General features: G+C 40.5%; 1 protein-coding gene across 1 annotated transcript in view; it reads left to right on the top strand.

Annotated features, from left to right (window-relative positions):
* phf14 (PHD finger protein 14) overlaps positions 1-16204 on the top strand; it is an 83779-nt gene extending 67575 nt beyond the window's left edge. The window contains exon 18 of the mRNA XM_083982778.1: positions 16092-16204. Coding sequence (XP_083838904.1) covers positions 16092-16169 — 78 coding nt within the window. The 3' untranslated portion in view covers positions 16170-16204. The remainder of the gene's footprint in view (positions 1-16091) is intronic.
* The last annotated feature ends 263 nt before the right edge of the window (positions 16205-16467 follow it).

The raw sequence follows: 16467 nt of genomic DNA, 5'->3' as shown, positions 1-16467 counted from the left end.
ATGAAGAGAAAATCAATAGCTGGGAGTCACCTCAATCACTTTAACTTGGCATTACAGACGCCCAGGCCCCTCTCAGGGGCCAATTTGTGGAGTAAACAGGAGTGTGTGATTGCTGTCAGGGTCCTTGGTGGCCACCACAGACCATTTCTCTGGACCTAGCTCCATTCTAATAACCCTCTTAGCAGGGAGTGTACTATATGAGACCACTTTGTTGGACTCCTTCAGTACAGTATGTTATAAACCATGTAGCAGCAACATTCTCCTGCTGCTGCATGGATGTGAACACTTTTTCCTCCATAACTGTACATCACAAAGTTTGGTTTAACATTTCTTTTTGCAAAGCCACCACAGCTGCATATTGTGGTGTTTTAGGGTGCTTTCACACATACTGATAAGGACCACAGGTGCCCACCAGAAGCGAAAATGACTCACTGTTTCACTTTTCAGCTCCAGAGTTGGACTGTTGTGTTCACTCTGACCCAGCTGGGTCAACCAAAACACTGCCTGGGTAAAAGCACCCTTAAACATTTCTGGCCTCTCTGGACTATACCAAATACATTTTCAACTTCTGAAGTTCTCTTGAGAGGACAGTATACAGTTTGAGAATATGTTTTTCACTCATATAGAACACAATGAAGCTTACATTTGAGCAATACATCATGGCAGTGATGGTATACTGTATGAGAATATATAAAGTATAAAATAAAAAATATTTATAAAACGGTTACCAATAATGGCAATATGATAGAGGAATACACAATCAATTTCATGTAGTTTTTATTCATACATATTATCTAATAAAATAGCCCCATTATAGTATATCACAGTTAACAACCAATCAGATTTCACCTTTCCATTTTATAATGTTTAACAATTTTCTTCTACCAAAAATAACAGCTAATTAATTGTTTAAAGATTTTCTGTTTTTTGGTTTGTTATAAATGGTTAGTACATGCATCTCTAAAATGAGTTTTCCAAATTTGTTCAGCTGGCTTTTAAAGGCATTATTAAGTTTTTCTGGAGCATTGAGCTTAATTGAAGGGCAGAAATGACATCTAAAGGTTTGAATTCAGATATAGTTTGAAGGTGATAATGATGGTTTCCATACAGCCTGTCACGTACAAAAGAATCTGGAGCTTCTCTTTGCAGTTGCTCGAGGCAATGTAACAGTGTTTAAAAAAAAAAGAAAGAAAGAAAAAAGCCTGATGTCATCCTCACTGGTCCTTTTTTGCAAATTGCACCAAGAAAGAAAACAAAATAACCTTGAATATCATCATTATATAGCTATGGCATATAATATATGTAACATAAAGCTTGGATAAGCTGAGCAAGTCTTCAGTTGTGTGTCCAGCTCCAATTGGGAAGTAAAAAGAATAGGAAATATATAACAATTGTGCAGTGTATCACAGTAAAAAAAAAAAAAAAGCTTTTATCCCTTTGTGGTCGGGCTAAATGCAATTTTAGTTGCCTGGAAGTGACTGGAGGTCGAGACCTTTACTGGTCATAGCAAGCTCCTCCTTTTCTCTGCATGTAAATAAGTGGTTTTGTCATAATAATAAGTGCATAAAAAGTGACAGGACCATAAATTGTAGATGCAGAACTAGTGATAAAGTTATTTATGTGTACTCCAGCTCTTGTTAGAAACTAAAAAGTCGAGGTGGGGGGTTGCGACCGGATCGTCCGACCGGGGGGAAACACTGAGGTAATGCATCCAGCTACATAGCTTTTTGTGTGTAGCTTGGAGGCTTGTGCAAAATCAGCTGTGTATATTGTAAGTGTGCAGACATATGATCAAATGATAACTTTCTTTATAGCTTTGTTTCAAGTCAGAAGATACACACGTCATCTTCTAATGCAGAGCTCAACAATAAACATATTTGGGATATTCTTTCTTTTAAGTAAAATAAGATATTTTGAGCTGCATACTTATAGTGCAGACACAGATACATTTAACAAAATGCTGGTGTGCAGGACTGCATCTCATCTGCCATAAATCACACTAATGGGGATGAGCAGAAAGCCTCTTGATCATAACAGAGAGGCCTCATAAACTACAGCCTGCTGAAGTCTCCATCCCTCTGCTATCAGCATGACATTCTGTATTGCTACTCTACATGGATCTCGGTGTTGTCTGCTACACACCTTATTTCACTGTGCTGGCTCATTACAGGAACCCCGAGTCAGATCATTTGCCATCGCTAACGTCTCAAACTCTCCTCACCACAATCTTTGACAGCGGGTGAATTAGGCGTAGGCTCGTTTCAATCATTTGTTTTTGGAAAACTGTGCCTTGAAAATGTTGACATCACACAGCATTCAGATATTCAGGTTAAAGCAGAAGTAAGTGATATATTTGTGTTAATATAAGTCTTAAATAGTTATATCTTCCGACAGCAATCACTTACATAGAGTGTTTGGACTGAAACACGGGTCTCTCAGTCCCTCTGCTCTGCTCTGAGCCGAAGAGAAAACATTTATCGTATCCTACAGTTTTTATCCAATGAGGAGAGAGAACGGCATGCAGGGCTGTGTGTGCAGCCAAGGAACGCCGTGAATGTGGCGACGTAGGGACGAGGACTGTTATGGTGCGTTCAAGGAAACTCGTATTTTTCCGACCGTGAAGTGGTACCAGTTCGATCTGGTACGAGTTCACCGGTCGGAAGTTACGAGTGGCCGTTATAGTGACTTTCACCGGTAAAACAGGTCGGAAAAACACGAGTGGGTTGCCTGGAACGCTACAAAGTCGTAAGTTGTGACTTGAAGCTGTAATTTACGATTTCAAAAGCCTGCCTGGAACGCAGCATTAGCGAAAACGACCGGACCACTTACTTCTGCTTTAAGGACCCAACAATATATTGACTTCATGTATGTGGCTAATTTGAAACATCTATAAATGTAATCAGGGTGATTCCTGGCATTACAAACCTGTATTATGTATGTGTATATACTGTATGTATGCCATTCAGGAAATTAATATTTGAATATATTGAATGAAACTCTGAATATATTGAATAAAACTCTAAATATATGGAATGAACTCTGAATATATTGAATGAAACTCTGAATGTGTGTCAGGTCTGCAAAGAAAAGGAATTACAGTCCGAGCAAAACGCCAAGACCCGGCCGCCGCCCGCAACGGGAGCCTTGAGGCGCTGCTACAAGATTCCGAGCTGGCTACTGTCACTCACTTATTGCAGCAGCATACCATAGCCTACACATCTTTAACAAACAAGATCGCAGAAGTGCCTTGATGGCGTCAGTCAAGTTTCATTCCATATATTCAGAGTTTCATTCAATATATTCAGAGTTTCATTCCATATATTCAAAGGTTCACTCAATATATTCAGAGTCCATTCCATATATTTAGAGTTTCATTCCATATATTCAAAGGTTCACTCAATATATTCAGAGTTCATTCCATATATTCAGAGTTTCATTCAATATATTCAGAGGTTCATTCAATATATTCAGAGGTTCACTCAATATATTCAGAGTCCATTCAATATATTTAGAGTTTCATTCCATATATTCAGAGGTTCACTCAATATATTCAGAGTTTCATTCAATATATTCAGAGTTTCATTCAATATATTCAAGGTTCATTCCACATATTCAAATATTAATTTCCTGAATGGCATGCCATAATATACAGTATATGAATTTTTATTCATAAATCGTGGTGTTCATGGTAAATATGAAACCGAGACAGAGAGAAAGTAGTTTTTTCCCCTCACTGCATGTCCTCTTCTTGGAGGTATCTTTAGTTATCGAGGCAATAAAAAGGGAAAACCTGATTGTGCATTTTACCTCTGATTAAATTACGCAGTTCACCTCAGTATCGGTCATGCCTCACTAAAACTGAAATAGGTTTTTTGGGGGGGAAAAATGGACATTAAAGAATGCCCTTTGTAATAAATGAAATGGGAATTGCAAATATGCATAGTCATGAAATTTAATTGTGCACTCTGGTGACTGGTTTGCAGGTGCTAAGGAGCAGGAGTGTGGGAGAAATGCTGGGGGTAGAGGTGGTTAAATGTAGCGAGTAACGTACTGCCGGAACAGGCTAATGAAGCTGCTGTTTACGACCCACTGGAATTGTCTCATCTCTTGAATGGCAACAAGATTCCTGTGTACACACACACACACACACACACACACACACACACACACACACACACACACACACACACACACACACACACACACACACACACACACTATTGTTGACTAAATGTGGTGGTGCCTTAAATAAATGTCTTTATTTGTTCCCCATTTTTTAGAGTGGAGCATGTACACAACCACATCATGCATACGTATGTGCAAATCTGTAATACAGCAACATAGAGTCATGGGGAAAGTTAAATTCAATTTCAATTCAATGCCTCTTTTTTTGGGGGGGGATATAGTCCCATATTTCCAGTTTGCTGCTGTGTCACTGTAATTGATATATCATGTTGAATGTTAATGTTAATTGGCCTAATTTTAGTGGGAGTGGATGAACTTCTCAAAAATCTATTAAGGATCCTTTTCCTCCTCATGTGTGTCCGTCAGAGGATGTATTTGTTATTTGTTAAGAACAATGATCTCAGTGTAGTTTTACATCTCCTCTCTCTCTTGATGGAGTTCTGGAAACAACAGGTCATTGAGCCAATCAGAACAGAGGAGTCACTGAGCCTCTCTTCTGATCTGTGTTTTCTGTGTAAACCTTTAAAAATATATTAGATTTTTAGAGAAACCAAATCCTGCAAGCTTGGAGGGTGAGTGGAGGTGGGTGGAGCTTAAGCTTTAACTGAGAGGAGTGATTGATTTGTTGTTGTACGTTTGTTACCTTTATTTGTCGGTGCAAGCTGTTTTAAGATCGGAGGGGCAGAGACGCAAGCTGCTCAGCTAACGCAACGGAGGCAGACAGTCTTCAGCCTTCGCCTGGAGAAGTTGTGACCTGCACATTCACCACGCTATGAAATATGATGTAACATTACAAGACAGAGTTGTTTTAGAGGCAAATGCATAGCAGAAACTATATTCCAGACGAGTGATTTCAAAAACGCAAGTTCAGAGTATTTGCTTCATGTGTCGTAATGTTACATAATTATACTTTTATTATGTCCTACCGTGGCGAATGTGCACGTCATAACTTCTTCACAAGAGCATTTTGGCGTTGTTGGATTGTGTATTTGATGAGTTTGATGAGAGAAAGGCGAAAGTATCGTTTTGTGAGCAGTTCTAAAAACAACATGCACCCACAATTAAAGGTAATTAACCTACCCCTAAGACTATAGGGATTATGGCAATATAATATACAATATAATATAATATATATAATAATAGGCAAGCTTCTGGTGGACAGGTTGGGTCGTTTACAGGGAAAGCAGGCCAGTTTATTGGGAATACTAGCGCGCAGGCTGGTTTAGGAGCAGAGGAATGCAGGCGGTGGTTGGTGCAGAGGGGATGGCGCTCTGGGGTCGACCACCTGTAACATGATATGAATTGTAATTGTTCTATTAATAGTGTTTGAGAAAAAACAACAGTGAGGATAGAGTTTTAAATTCAACAAGTAAAAAATAGAATAATGTAAGATGTTATATTTGATTTATAAAACGGAAAGGTGAAATCCGGCGATCTGATTGGTTGTTAACCGTGGTATATTGAGCATATACCACGGCTACTATTCTAAAACCTTATCACAGCGCATGCTATCACTCCGCCTCAGGCACGTATGACTGGTATGTGGAAGTTGTTGTCATGTATCCATGACAACGGACTGTTGCCGTCCGTAGCAAAAGACAGCTGATGTTTTTACGATGTTATAAAACGGACTAAAGTAGTTGAATTCACATGTTTAAGGTTAACTTTCACCTCTGGGGAGGGTTAACAATGGTAGAGGGGACTGAGCAGTGACTTTCACCTGAAAAAATGCGGAGGAAAAGACGAGCTGCAGAGCTAACTTGGAGCTAACGTCTGGAGAGGTGGGACTATTTTTTTCACAGTGAGGCTATTTTATTGGATAATATGCATTTCTGGTTGAATAAAACTACATGAAATTGATTGCATATCCCTCTTTTATATTGCCTTTATTCGTAACCGTTTTATAAAAGCAATATATCACTCCAGTCCGTGGTATATGCTCATTATACCACTCCAAGGGGGTTGTCGTCCCTCCGCTTCGCGTCGGGCCGAACAACGCCCCTTAGCCGTGGTATAATGAGCATATACCACGGCCTGTCGTGATATATTGCTTAAATATCAACCATCCCAGTGAATAATTATAATAAAAAAAGAAAAAAAGAAATTAAGGGCTAAATTAATTAAGTTCTCTCCCACATACCAAAGACATGCAGATTTTTTAAATTGGTGTGTGAATGTAAGTACTGTGATTGGCTGGCAACCTGTCCACCTGTATAATGCCTGTAGAAGCGGTACAGTTACTTTCCCTTGTTTCCCTTTGTTGTTTGGTAGTGTTGTACCAAAACGTGCGTACCTCTGCCATCATCTGTGAGCTTGAAAATTTAACGGTGAGAGTCACGACTCCATTAAAGGTGAGAGGCCACAACAGTGAGCCTCTTCTGCACAAACAGTGAAAGCAGAAAATATGATAAGAAAATCAGCCACACTAATTAACTGCTAATTCCTCTGAGGCTTGATACAGGATGGCAGTGTTTATTAATCTACACACAGTGTTGCACAGAATGATTCCTTTTTGGTGGAATTTAAATCCAAGTCTTTGAGGTTGATCAATCTCTCTCTCTTATTCTCTCTCCCTTTCCCTCTCCCTCTCTCTCTCTCCCCTTCTCCCTCTCTTTTCATCTCTCTCTCTTTCTTTCTTTCTTTGTCTGTGTGTATGTGCGGTAGGGATGTAATGGTAGCTGCCATATCGCAATAAGAAAAGTGTCTCGATATTATCAAAGTCATATACGATATGAAATGACGGCGCTTCTGACGCTTCTGGCAAAAACTGTAGGTTTAGTGCGAGAGACGATCGTCCGTGTCGCCGTGTCAGCTGACTGTTAAGTGTTTGTGTGAGTTGTTTCACTGCAGTTCAACTCACACAACTCTCCCTGTTAATAAACTGACCACAGATGTCGTGGCACTTTTCCATTACACAGTTACAGCTTTATTTGGCTCGGCTCGACTCGGTTTAGGTCCTTTTCCATTACAGCTGAGTAGGGGAGAACAGGTAGATCTTAACATGGGGTCAGTTGTAACACAGACATTTCAAGTGGTTACATGGTGTCCCTCTCAAAATGCTTCTGGCCAGTTACACACACAACTAATAAAGAGTTACCTACTGTACGGTCACGCTGCCACTAAACGTAAAAAATGGCGATGCAACATGACAGCCTCGGTTCGGTGCGTCGCCCACTTAGAGATACTATATACTATGTATTTGTAACGACTTGTAACAACTCATTCTAAGGTACGAGAAAGCTTTCATTTGTATGCGGGTGTGATTCGATTTCAGTGAAATACGTATTTATGAAAGCAATATTTGATTTTTGCTGATAAAAAGCCAAATAAGTTACATACTGGAGCTTTAAAATAGGAATACATTACTGTGGAGCTTACGCTGAGATTTTGATATTGTGACATGCCTCTCAATAAATAGATATTGTAACTTGTTATTGAGGTATTGTAATGTTGTAAGATTTTGATATTGTTACATCCCTAGTGAGCAGTGTGTGTTTGTGTTCATGGTAGCAATTAGTGTAAGTGCTCAGTCTCAGCTCTCCTCTCTGTACATCCACTGACAACACTGACTCCACTTCTGCCCTCTAAAATGGCGACCTCCACATGATGTAAAATGTGACATTTCCTTATGATATTTGTATATGTTAGTGCCAGTGGGCCTGTCAGCCTATGGAAAGCTAGTGGGAAAAAGACCCACCTTCCTCTCAAGATGGGAGGAGGGTGGGTCTCCAGGGAATTGATGGAGCCAAAGCCCAGTGGCTCCTCCAGCTCTGTTGGCAGGTGGGAGTATGTCTTACTGTAAAACTAACATATCTAACACTAACAGTGGATGTTGATACAGAACCCATGCCGCATCGTCTGCATGTGCTGCTGAGTGAGAGAACAGCAGGAGGCAGAAGATCACTGCATTTTTAACATGCTGTTGATTTTATTCACACAGATCATATTTGATTCAGAGTGACTATGAAATCTTTAAAATTATCTAGAAAATATAAGATTGTCAAAAGTGTGATTTTAAATGGGGAGGGGGGAAGGAATCATCTCCCTCCCTCTGGTACCCTTACTGAAACTCTGTATCCAATGCTCTTTAGGAGAGGGGCGCATCATTACCATGATCACACAGCCAGAACCTTTAGATTTCTTTGCCCTAGGGTTTGGTTTGTAGACTACATGAGGAGATATTAAACAGCCTGGTGCTTTTACTGGTGAAGGTTGTACCTGTGGCTTGGCTACGTACTACACGTGGCAAGAGAAGACAAACATTTGTAAATCGTCCCATGTGTTTCTTGTATTCAGAATCAATATTGAAACTCCACTGAAACCAAATATTCAGATGTGGTAACACTTTATAATAAGTACACCAGGGATCCCCAATAGGTGGCCCGCGGGCCACATCCGGCTCACGAGAGCAAAACATCCGGCCCGCGACGATTTACTGGCACCGATGCACCTCTTTATAGTAGGAAACTAAGTGAACAACAGATAAGGTGTGCACTGCTCTACTTTATTTCGATCTCAACGCGACCTACGCTTGTGTAAAGAGTGCGGGAAGTGAAGACGTACCGCGTGATGGAAAAAAAAAACACCACAGAACAGAGCAGAACAAGACACACATTAGGAAACATAGGGCCTGTCCAAGTGTGGGACAGGCCAAGTGAGTGCTTTTGGTTACACACACACACTTGTGACGTTGTGCAAATCAAGCGCACTGCACTTTTGGTCATTGGGGAAATGGGACACACTTGTGCACTTACACTTGAACGTGCACGCCGAGTGCGATACTTACACGTAACATGTATTTTGATTTGATGATACATGATGTAAGTATCATCAAATGTACAAAAAGGGACAGACCATACAAACAGAACAGTGTCAACCCTTAACAAAGTCCACACTCAGCCCGTTCAGCGAGGCCTTTTGTTGAGGGCTGCTATAACAGCAGGGATCAGGCTTTACCCACAGCAAGCCCCCCTCCAGAAACTACCATCACTCCTGTGGCCAAGACATTCCACCTTCAATATGTTCTCAGGACTGACTGACCTCATATGTTACAGTAGTAATTACTAATATTGCCAGGATATCTTTTTTTAGATAACACAACCCATTTGTGTGGAATATCTTGCAGAGCAGAATGAAGCATAGCCCACTGATACCAATAGGCCAATTCATAGATTTGAACGGAAGTCCCACTAATTGTTGCCTGAAGTATTATTGATTTATTTGATTGCTTTCCTCATTACCTTTTCTTATTTGCAGTAATGACCACGAATGTCATTATCTTATTGTCTCCCTCTTCTGCATTATGATATAAAAGCATTTAGATACAGTCTGATTGCTGCTTCTATAATCACCTCCACTTGTGTTCATGATGAACATGTCAAAATGTCTGCTATTAATATTTCTTTTAAGTTGTTTTTCCTTTGCATACAGTAGGTCTTACTTGTAAATGATATCTTGATCTCAGTGTGATTCCTGATTAAGTCTGTTAAAACACAGACACACTCATTCTCAAAAAGTTTAAGGTCAACAGCTAAACAATGAGATGACACATGAATTATAATGTTAATGTCTGTGTTCTATCCTCTCTCACTGGAAAAAACACCCGTCACCAGATACTCCCCAGTGATATGAGGATTTCAAATATGATTAACAGCACTCCCTCTCCATCTGTCTGACACTTCAAATTGCATGCTGCACAGGCAGCATCTGTAGACTCACTTCATAAGCCGAGGCAATCTTCAAATATAGTATCACTTCCAGCATGGTATTTCATTAGAATTCAAAGACACATGAAAACAGATGAAGATGGGGCCATGTCTGTCTCCGCTCTGCAGGCAGATAGGCAGCAGGATAAGACCAGCGCCAGCGATGCCGTGGAACACTTAGAGCTATCTGCGTTCCCTCAGGCAGACACAAGACTGACACATGGCTGAGGGGCTGGAGCACGGAGGATAAAGAGCGTATGAGAAATTCTGAAAGGCCAGGAGGACTGGTGTCGCCCCTTTCCCCAGGGACACATTCTAAATCAGTTGAGGAGGCTTGGGAGGTACATCTCTGGCTTTATGAGATAGTTAGCATGCACTTGCCCCTCCTCCCCTCTTGTTTCCCATTTAAGCTGACTGGCCCTCCGATAACGGATGGCGCCACAGGTAATTGGAAAATTGGCAGGCCTGTCAGGGAGATTTGGTGGATGACACGAGTGTATACGATGGCGGAGTTCATGAGGTGTCACCCCAGAGCTGGATTTATATCAGCCCAATGAACCATCACCAGTAAGTGTCCAGAGTTCAGGAAAAAGTAGCACATTTTTCTCCAGGGGGAGACTGCATATCAAGACTGCTCTGGAAGCTCCAACAAGGTTCCTGTTAATAAAGAGATGATGTATGGTCTGTCCTCTGCATTACCCCTAACCTTAATTCACTGTTTCTGCACACGTCCTAACAACTGCTGTGAATAGCTCCACACAACATCCGCTCTGAATTATTTAAACTAGAATCCAAGAAATGCACAAGTTCAACTCATCTTCATCCCAGCCTACCTGACACATTACATTATATTAAAGTGGTTTACATGATAGATACACTGACGGGGTGAATGTTGTTAGAGTGGCTGGAGTTTAAACTTCTCTCCTGACACTGATTAAACCAGTGACTCTAAATACACCTGTGCTTCATTCTGAAGTTTTGTTCATGTCAAAATTCCCTTCATGGCCTTTGGATTTCTTGGATGTGCCTACACCTCTGCTCACTAGGCGCGTTTCCACTGCAGGAACTTGGGGGTAATTTTACGGGGCCAGCCCCGTTGGTGTGTGTCTCCACTGCAGGAACCTCCCCCACAGGGCCGTTTACAGGAACCTTTACGGGGCCGAACGGAGTCCCTGCCTGGGGGTAGGTACTCAGATCGGCCCTGAAAAAGTCCCGGTGGGGCTTGAGATTTACTCTGTGCTGATTGGTCAGACTCAAAGCAGGATGTGCACTAAGAGAAAGCCCCGAAATAAGTGGCATTTTTAAAATACAACGTTACTAAAAACGCGAGATGGCCGGAAAAAAGAGAGAATAAGTCAGTAAAAGACGAGAGTAGCAGTAGGCCTGGTAAAAAAAAAGAAAAAAATTGTGATAAATACATGATCGTGGGATTACGTGAAGATCGAGACAGCAATCTTTTTTTTTTTTTGAAAGTGTCTATGATGCTGGAAAAAATGCACCTCATGAATATGCAGATTTGATTTGCTGCCGGCCACTCAGTCATTCGCCTAAAGCTCAGAATCTGCTCATCAAACACACAAACCTCTGCTTGGATTAAAAGTCTTTGTGATTCCCAAATCCAGTATCAGTGTCATCAGGTGGTATGGACCTGATACCTTGTGCAGAGGTTCTAGTATTTGGCTAAAATAAGGACATTAGAGCCTCTATAGGTTTCTCTGTTGAGAAGACCAAACACAAGAAAGAAAAACATTTGAGCAGCAAAGATTTACTTGGCGCGTAAAACAAAAATACTTAAGACAAACTGCCAGTAGGTGAATTTCCTTAAGTGAATATGTTACTTCTCTTTTAAAACGAAAGCAAAAATATCAGTTTGGAGACTCTGTTGCTGATGCATTTAGAACTACAATGACACATACACATGACTTTCACACGCTTCTATAGATTTGCAGCTCATAATTATTTTGGATCTAGCCTGAGCCCAAAATGTACACAAGCAAATGAGATGCATATTGTGTGAGGAATTGACTCGTCTATTAAACCACCATAATGCAGTCCATCAGTCTATATTCAACATTTATTGAATATATGCAATAGCTGTGGTGATCTTCTGCTCCACCATTAGGTTCAATTAACATTTTTTCACTTTATTTTTTCACCAAGTTCCTGCAAAACTAGTGATGTTACTACTTTCATGACTAGCATTAATGCTGACATTCTAAGACAGTCAACACACAAAGTATGGTACACTAAGAATCAGCATTTGCACATGTGAGAATTAAAACTTGATTCACTGTAGAACACCTCTCTGTCTCTGTGCCAGTCCTGACATGCTGCAAAATAGCAGCAATGGCTGTAGGGTCTTGTTAAACTTGAAGCAATTAGGTTGCTTAGATGCTCAATATGAAGAAAACATTACAGGGAAAGCTAAGGATACAAAAATATAATGTTTTTTGCTTGTTGTTTTGGGGTTTTTTTGGAAGTTGTTTAGTTGTTTGTAGATCCCAAATGTTTTTTTGTAGGCAGATGCCAGACTGAGCTAAGAACAGTCTGTCAGAAAGAGTTCATCTGTATGGTTCTGCTTGACGGGCAGAGAATTAGAATCTAACAAATGTGACCTAATTTGGATTCAGGAGGTGCTGTGGGCTGCAGATCCAAACCTGGGATTCACACACTGCTCTGTGTAGATGTGTTTATTAACCTCTAGATGGGGGATAATTGTATTTGTCAGAGCTGTTTAGTCACCTCCATCGCTCTCATCACTGTCACTTTCACTTTATCTGCTTTACGAACTCGGCTGACTTCTAGGTGGACCCACTCCCTAACCCTATTCATGCTCCTATGTGTCACTTTGTTTTGTTTGTTTTTAAAGAAGGCTATTTCCTAAATTATAGGAAAAAAACAACAAAAATTATTATCTTTCCAGACAGTCCAGCACTAATTTATTAGTCACTGTAACCCGTCAATTTACTAAATCATTAGCACATAAAACATTTATACATGTAGATTTAAATTAATACACAAAGTAAAGAAACAACATACAACCCCAATTCCAAAGAAGTTGGGACATTAAAACAGATTGCAAATATTTACAAATCTCATAAACCCAAATTTTATTCACAATCGAACCAGAGTAAACATATCAACTCTTTAAACTGAAATATTATACAACTGCCTTTTAGATTCTTTGAGATGCCCCTTCCACGGTTCACTGAGGTTTGAACCCAACTCTGAGTTGGACTGAACTGAAGTTGAACCATGGGTTAGGTGAACCGTTACACCTCCGGCCTGGGGTGCATCTAATTATGGCAACGCCCTCAAATTTCCATGGCAACCTCTGAACCTCAGGCCAGATCACCAGCTGATTAATTAAAGACTCCTATCCTCTGATATCTCTGCAGTTAATCAATCTCTGGCTATCTCCCATACATTTATATGAAGTCTCTGTGAAACACAACCACACACATGCACGCACCACACACACACACACACACACACACACACACACACACACACACACACACACACACACACACACACACACAGGTTGACTGCTCCTTGATGTTAGTACAAAATACGGTGATTTTCCGAGTCAAAAGAGTTAAATTGAATTCAGTTTTCACAAATTTAATTTAATGGGAACTATTTATTAGCATGTTGACCATGTTACCAACTGTAATGGATAATATATTTGTAGGAGCCATTTTTTATGTTGTGTAGGTATTTACTTTTCCACAAGGGTGCAGTATTGTTTGAGTTCCTTTCTTTTACCCCAGCAGCTGCCCCAGCTGTCTGAGATCAGGAGAGCTGATTAGTTTGAGTTGAGTGGTGGTGGGAAAGACACAGTTTTTACACGACAGCCAGAGAATCAATTGGACCGCCCCGGTGTCCCAGCTCTCGTCTCTGCACACCGCGACACAAACGCGCTCCGTTACACGTAGTCTTTTGTTTATGACGGTTAAGACTACACAAGCACGCCGTAACATCGTTTATGTTATGTAACCTTTCAATTTATTGATTTTTCGCCAGCTTCTTTGTAAACAAATGCACATGGCTGAGAGCAGCAACCAGAACAGCGGAAAAGCGAGCGGACTTGCATAGTTCCCCTTTAAATGGCTCTTCTTCTTCTTCTTTCTGACCTTGGGAGTTCTCTTACATATTCTTGACCTTTCAAAATAATGGTCTGTGATACCAGTAACACCAATGACACCAAATCAAAGGACAGATATTCTTTTAAAAGTATTTTTATTATTAAATAGCCAATTTAGACTTTTTTTTTTTTTTTACAAAAAAGAGGAAATATTTGTACACTGTCCAATAGCGTTGAACCATGGCAGTGGGACAAGTGCTTTCTTTTAGATTCAAAGGAAATTAAAACTAAAACAAAATAAAATAAAACTGCAATATTAACTGAAATTATCATCATCATTTAAAATGGTATTAAATTACATAATTTTGGTTTAATGTGGATGATTTTTTTCCCTAAATTTTCAAGCATTTGTGTGTCTGGAAAATGCAGGGGCATGTTTTTCACCGTATTTTGAGAATGACCTGTATTAGCTCTGTCTGTACAATAGTTGACTGTTGATCCTTAGGTTTTGGCTTTGATTCTCATATTGACAGAGATCACACCACCCCAATTTATGAATTAGGGACTCCTCTGATATCTCTGCAGTTCATCAACTACCTCACTGATCCCCAAAGAAATTTAAATCAAACACAACTGGACTTGGTTATTTGGTCGGACCAGTCCCAGCCTGGTCAGATGCGTACATGTACTGATGAAGCCTCTTGGATGAGAGGTGAAACGTCTTCCTAGACAAATAACCAAGTCCAGTTGCGTTTGATTTAAATTTCTTTGGGGATAAAGATGACCTGGACAAATGAGAATATTCACAGGCTTACCTGATATTTCTGACCAGTGTCTTCCATACATTTAAAGGCCTCATGCTGTGCACTTTTCTCTGGGTTTTATTTACCTGCTGATATCCCTAACAAGATGTATCATTGGTTTTGAGTACCTGTGATCTGCTTAATATCGTTTCTACTGCCCCTTTCTGTTGCCTCTTTCTGGAGCTCTAGCAGGCACAGGTCATTTGGCCAATCAGAAGAGAGAATGAGAACCTCTCCTCTGATTGGCTGACTGTTTTTGAGTGGCGTGTGGTCGGGCCAATCACAGGCAAGTAACTGAAACCTAAGCTGCATTCATAAAAATTGAAAAAAAAAAAAAAACTGGTCACGATGGGCGGAGTTACCTTGTGTGTGACGTCACACAAAAGGATCCAGTTTGATGCATGGGGCAGTATATACGTGGCCCAGAGACCTCCCCAAGCACGAAAACCAAAATCACATTTTTCATGCCATGGGGCCTTTAAGTCTTTGTGAAACACAATCACACACACATACACAAATGCACACGGACAGGCTGACAGCTCATCAGTGTCCTCAGAGAAAGATGATCATGTGTTTGTCTGATTAGCTCTGTATTGACCTCCCCATGTTGATAGAGATTACACCACCAGCAGCCCAAATGTCTGCGTTTTCCCGCAGAAATTTTGGGAGTGCCATTTTGTAGTTTTATTTAGTTTGTCTGAGCCAAAAATTTTAAGGTTCTCCTATTCACCACAGTTTGTTTTACACAAGAGCAGCATACTAACATTAAGCTAATAGTATTGAAGCTATACGAACTATTGGTCGTCTGACCAATAGTCACCTTTGCCTCACTCAAATGTCATCTTATTTAATACTGAAATGTGATATCACATTCCACAAATGTCCCTCAAAAAATGTAGATCTACTGTAGGCCTTTGTATTTATTTCTGCTGTAAAGTTGGACATTTTCACATGGGAGTCTATGGGGACTGGCTGTTGGAATCAGACTGTAGTGGTCATTAGAGCACTTCACTGCTGGCTTCAGTTTCTCCCCTGAGGTTGAGGCTTGGCTGCCACCCACTGGTCATACACAGCCAGTTCAGTTGTTCTTTCTGCATTATACTGTAGATACTGATGTGTTTCAGTATGATATAGAGAACAACACTACATGCACACATTGGGCATTGTGGGTATGTAGTTGTATCTGCCTGCATACACACATTGGGCATTTGACACTGCTGTGCGTTTAATAAATGTTATACGTTTCTATCGTGAGTGCTGACATTTCAGTTTTTTCTGTATGATATAACAGTATCATCCTCTGTCTTGCAGGAGGAAGAAGAAGAGGGGCAGCTGGAGGACGATGACTCAGTTAAGGAGGAAGCACCAGAACAGGAGATTCCAAATTGAACACCAAGAGGACATGGACACATCATTGCCCCCTCACCTTCAGTCTATATAGCACATGTAAATTTTTACTAGCCTCCCAAAGTCAGCAGGTAGTTTCAACTCCAGATAGTTTAGCAACCAGAGGTTTATTTTGGAAAACACAATTTAAGTGGTGATATCTTTGGATTCAAGGTAGAGTTTGTATTTTTAAGGAACACAGCTGACAGAGTGCACAGAGTTCAGATACCTTCATGAGGCAGCACATTAAAGTGCCCAACAGTAAGTGCACATACACCACTGTGCTTCTTCTGCAGCAGAG

This window comes from Trachurus trachurus (assembly GCF_905171665.1).
Source record: "Trachurus trachurus genome assembly, chromosome: 11".
Lineage (NCBI taxonomy): Eukaryota > Metazoa > Chordata > Actinopteri > Carangiformes > Carangidae > Trachurus > Trachurus trachurus.
The sequence above is the reverse complement of the archived record's forward strand: the minus strand, read 5'-3'. Positions and strand labels throughout refer to the sequence as shown.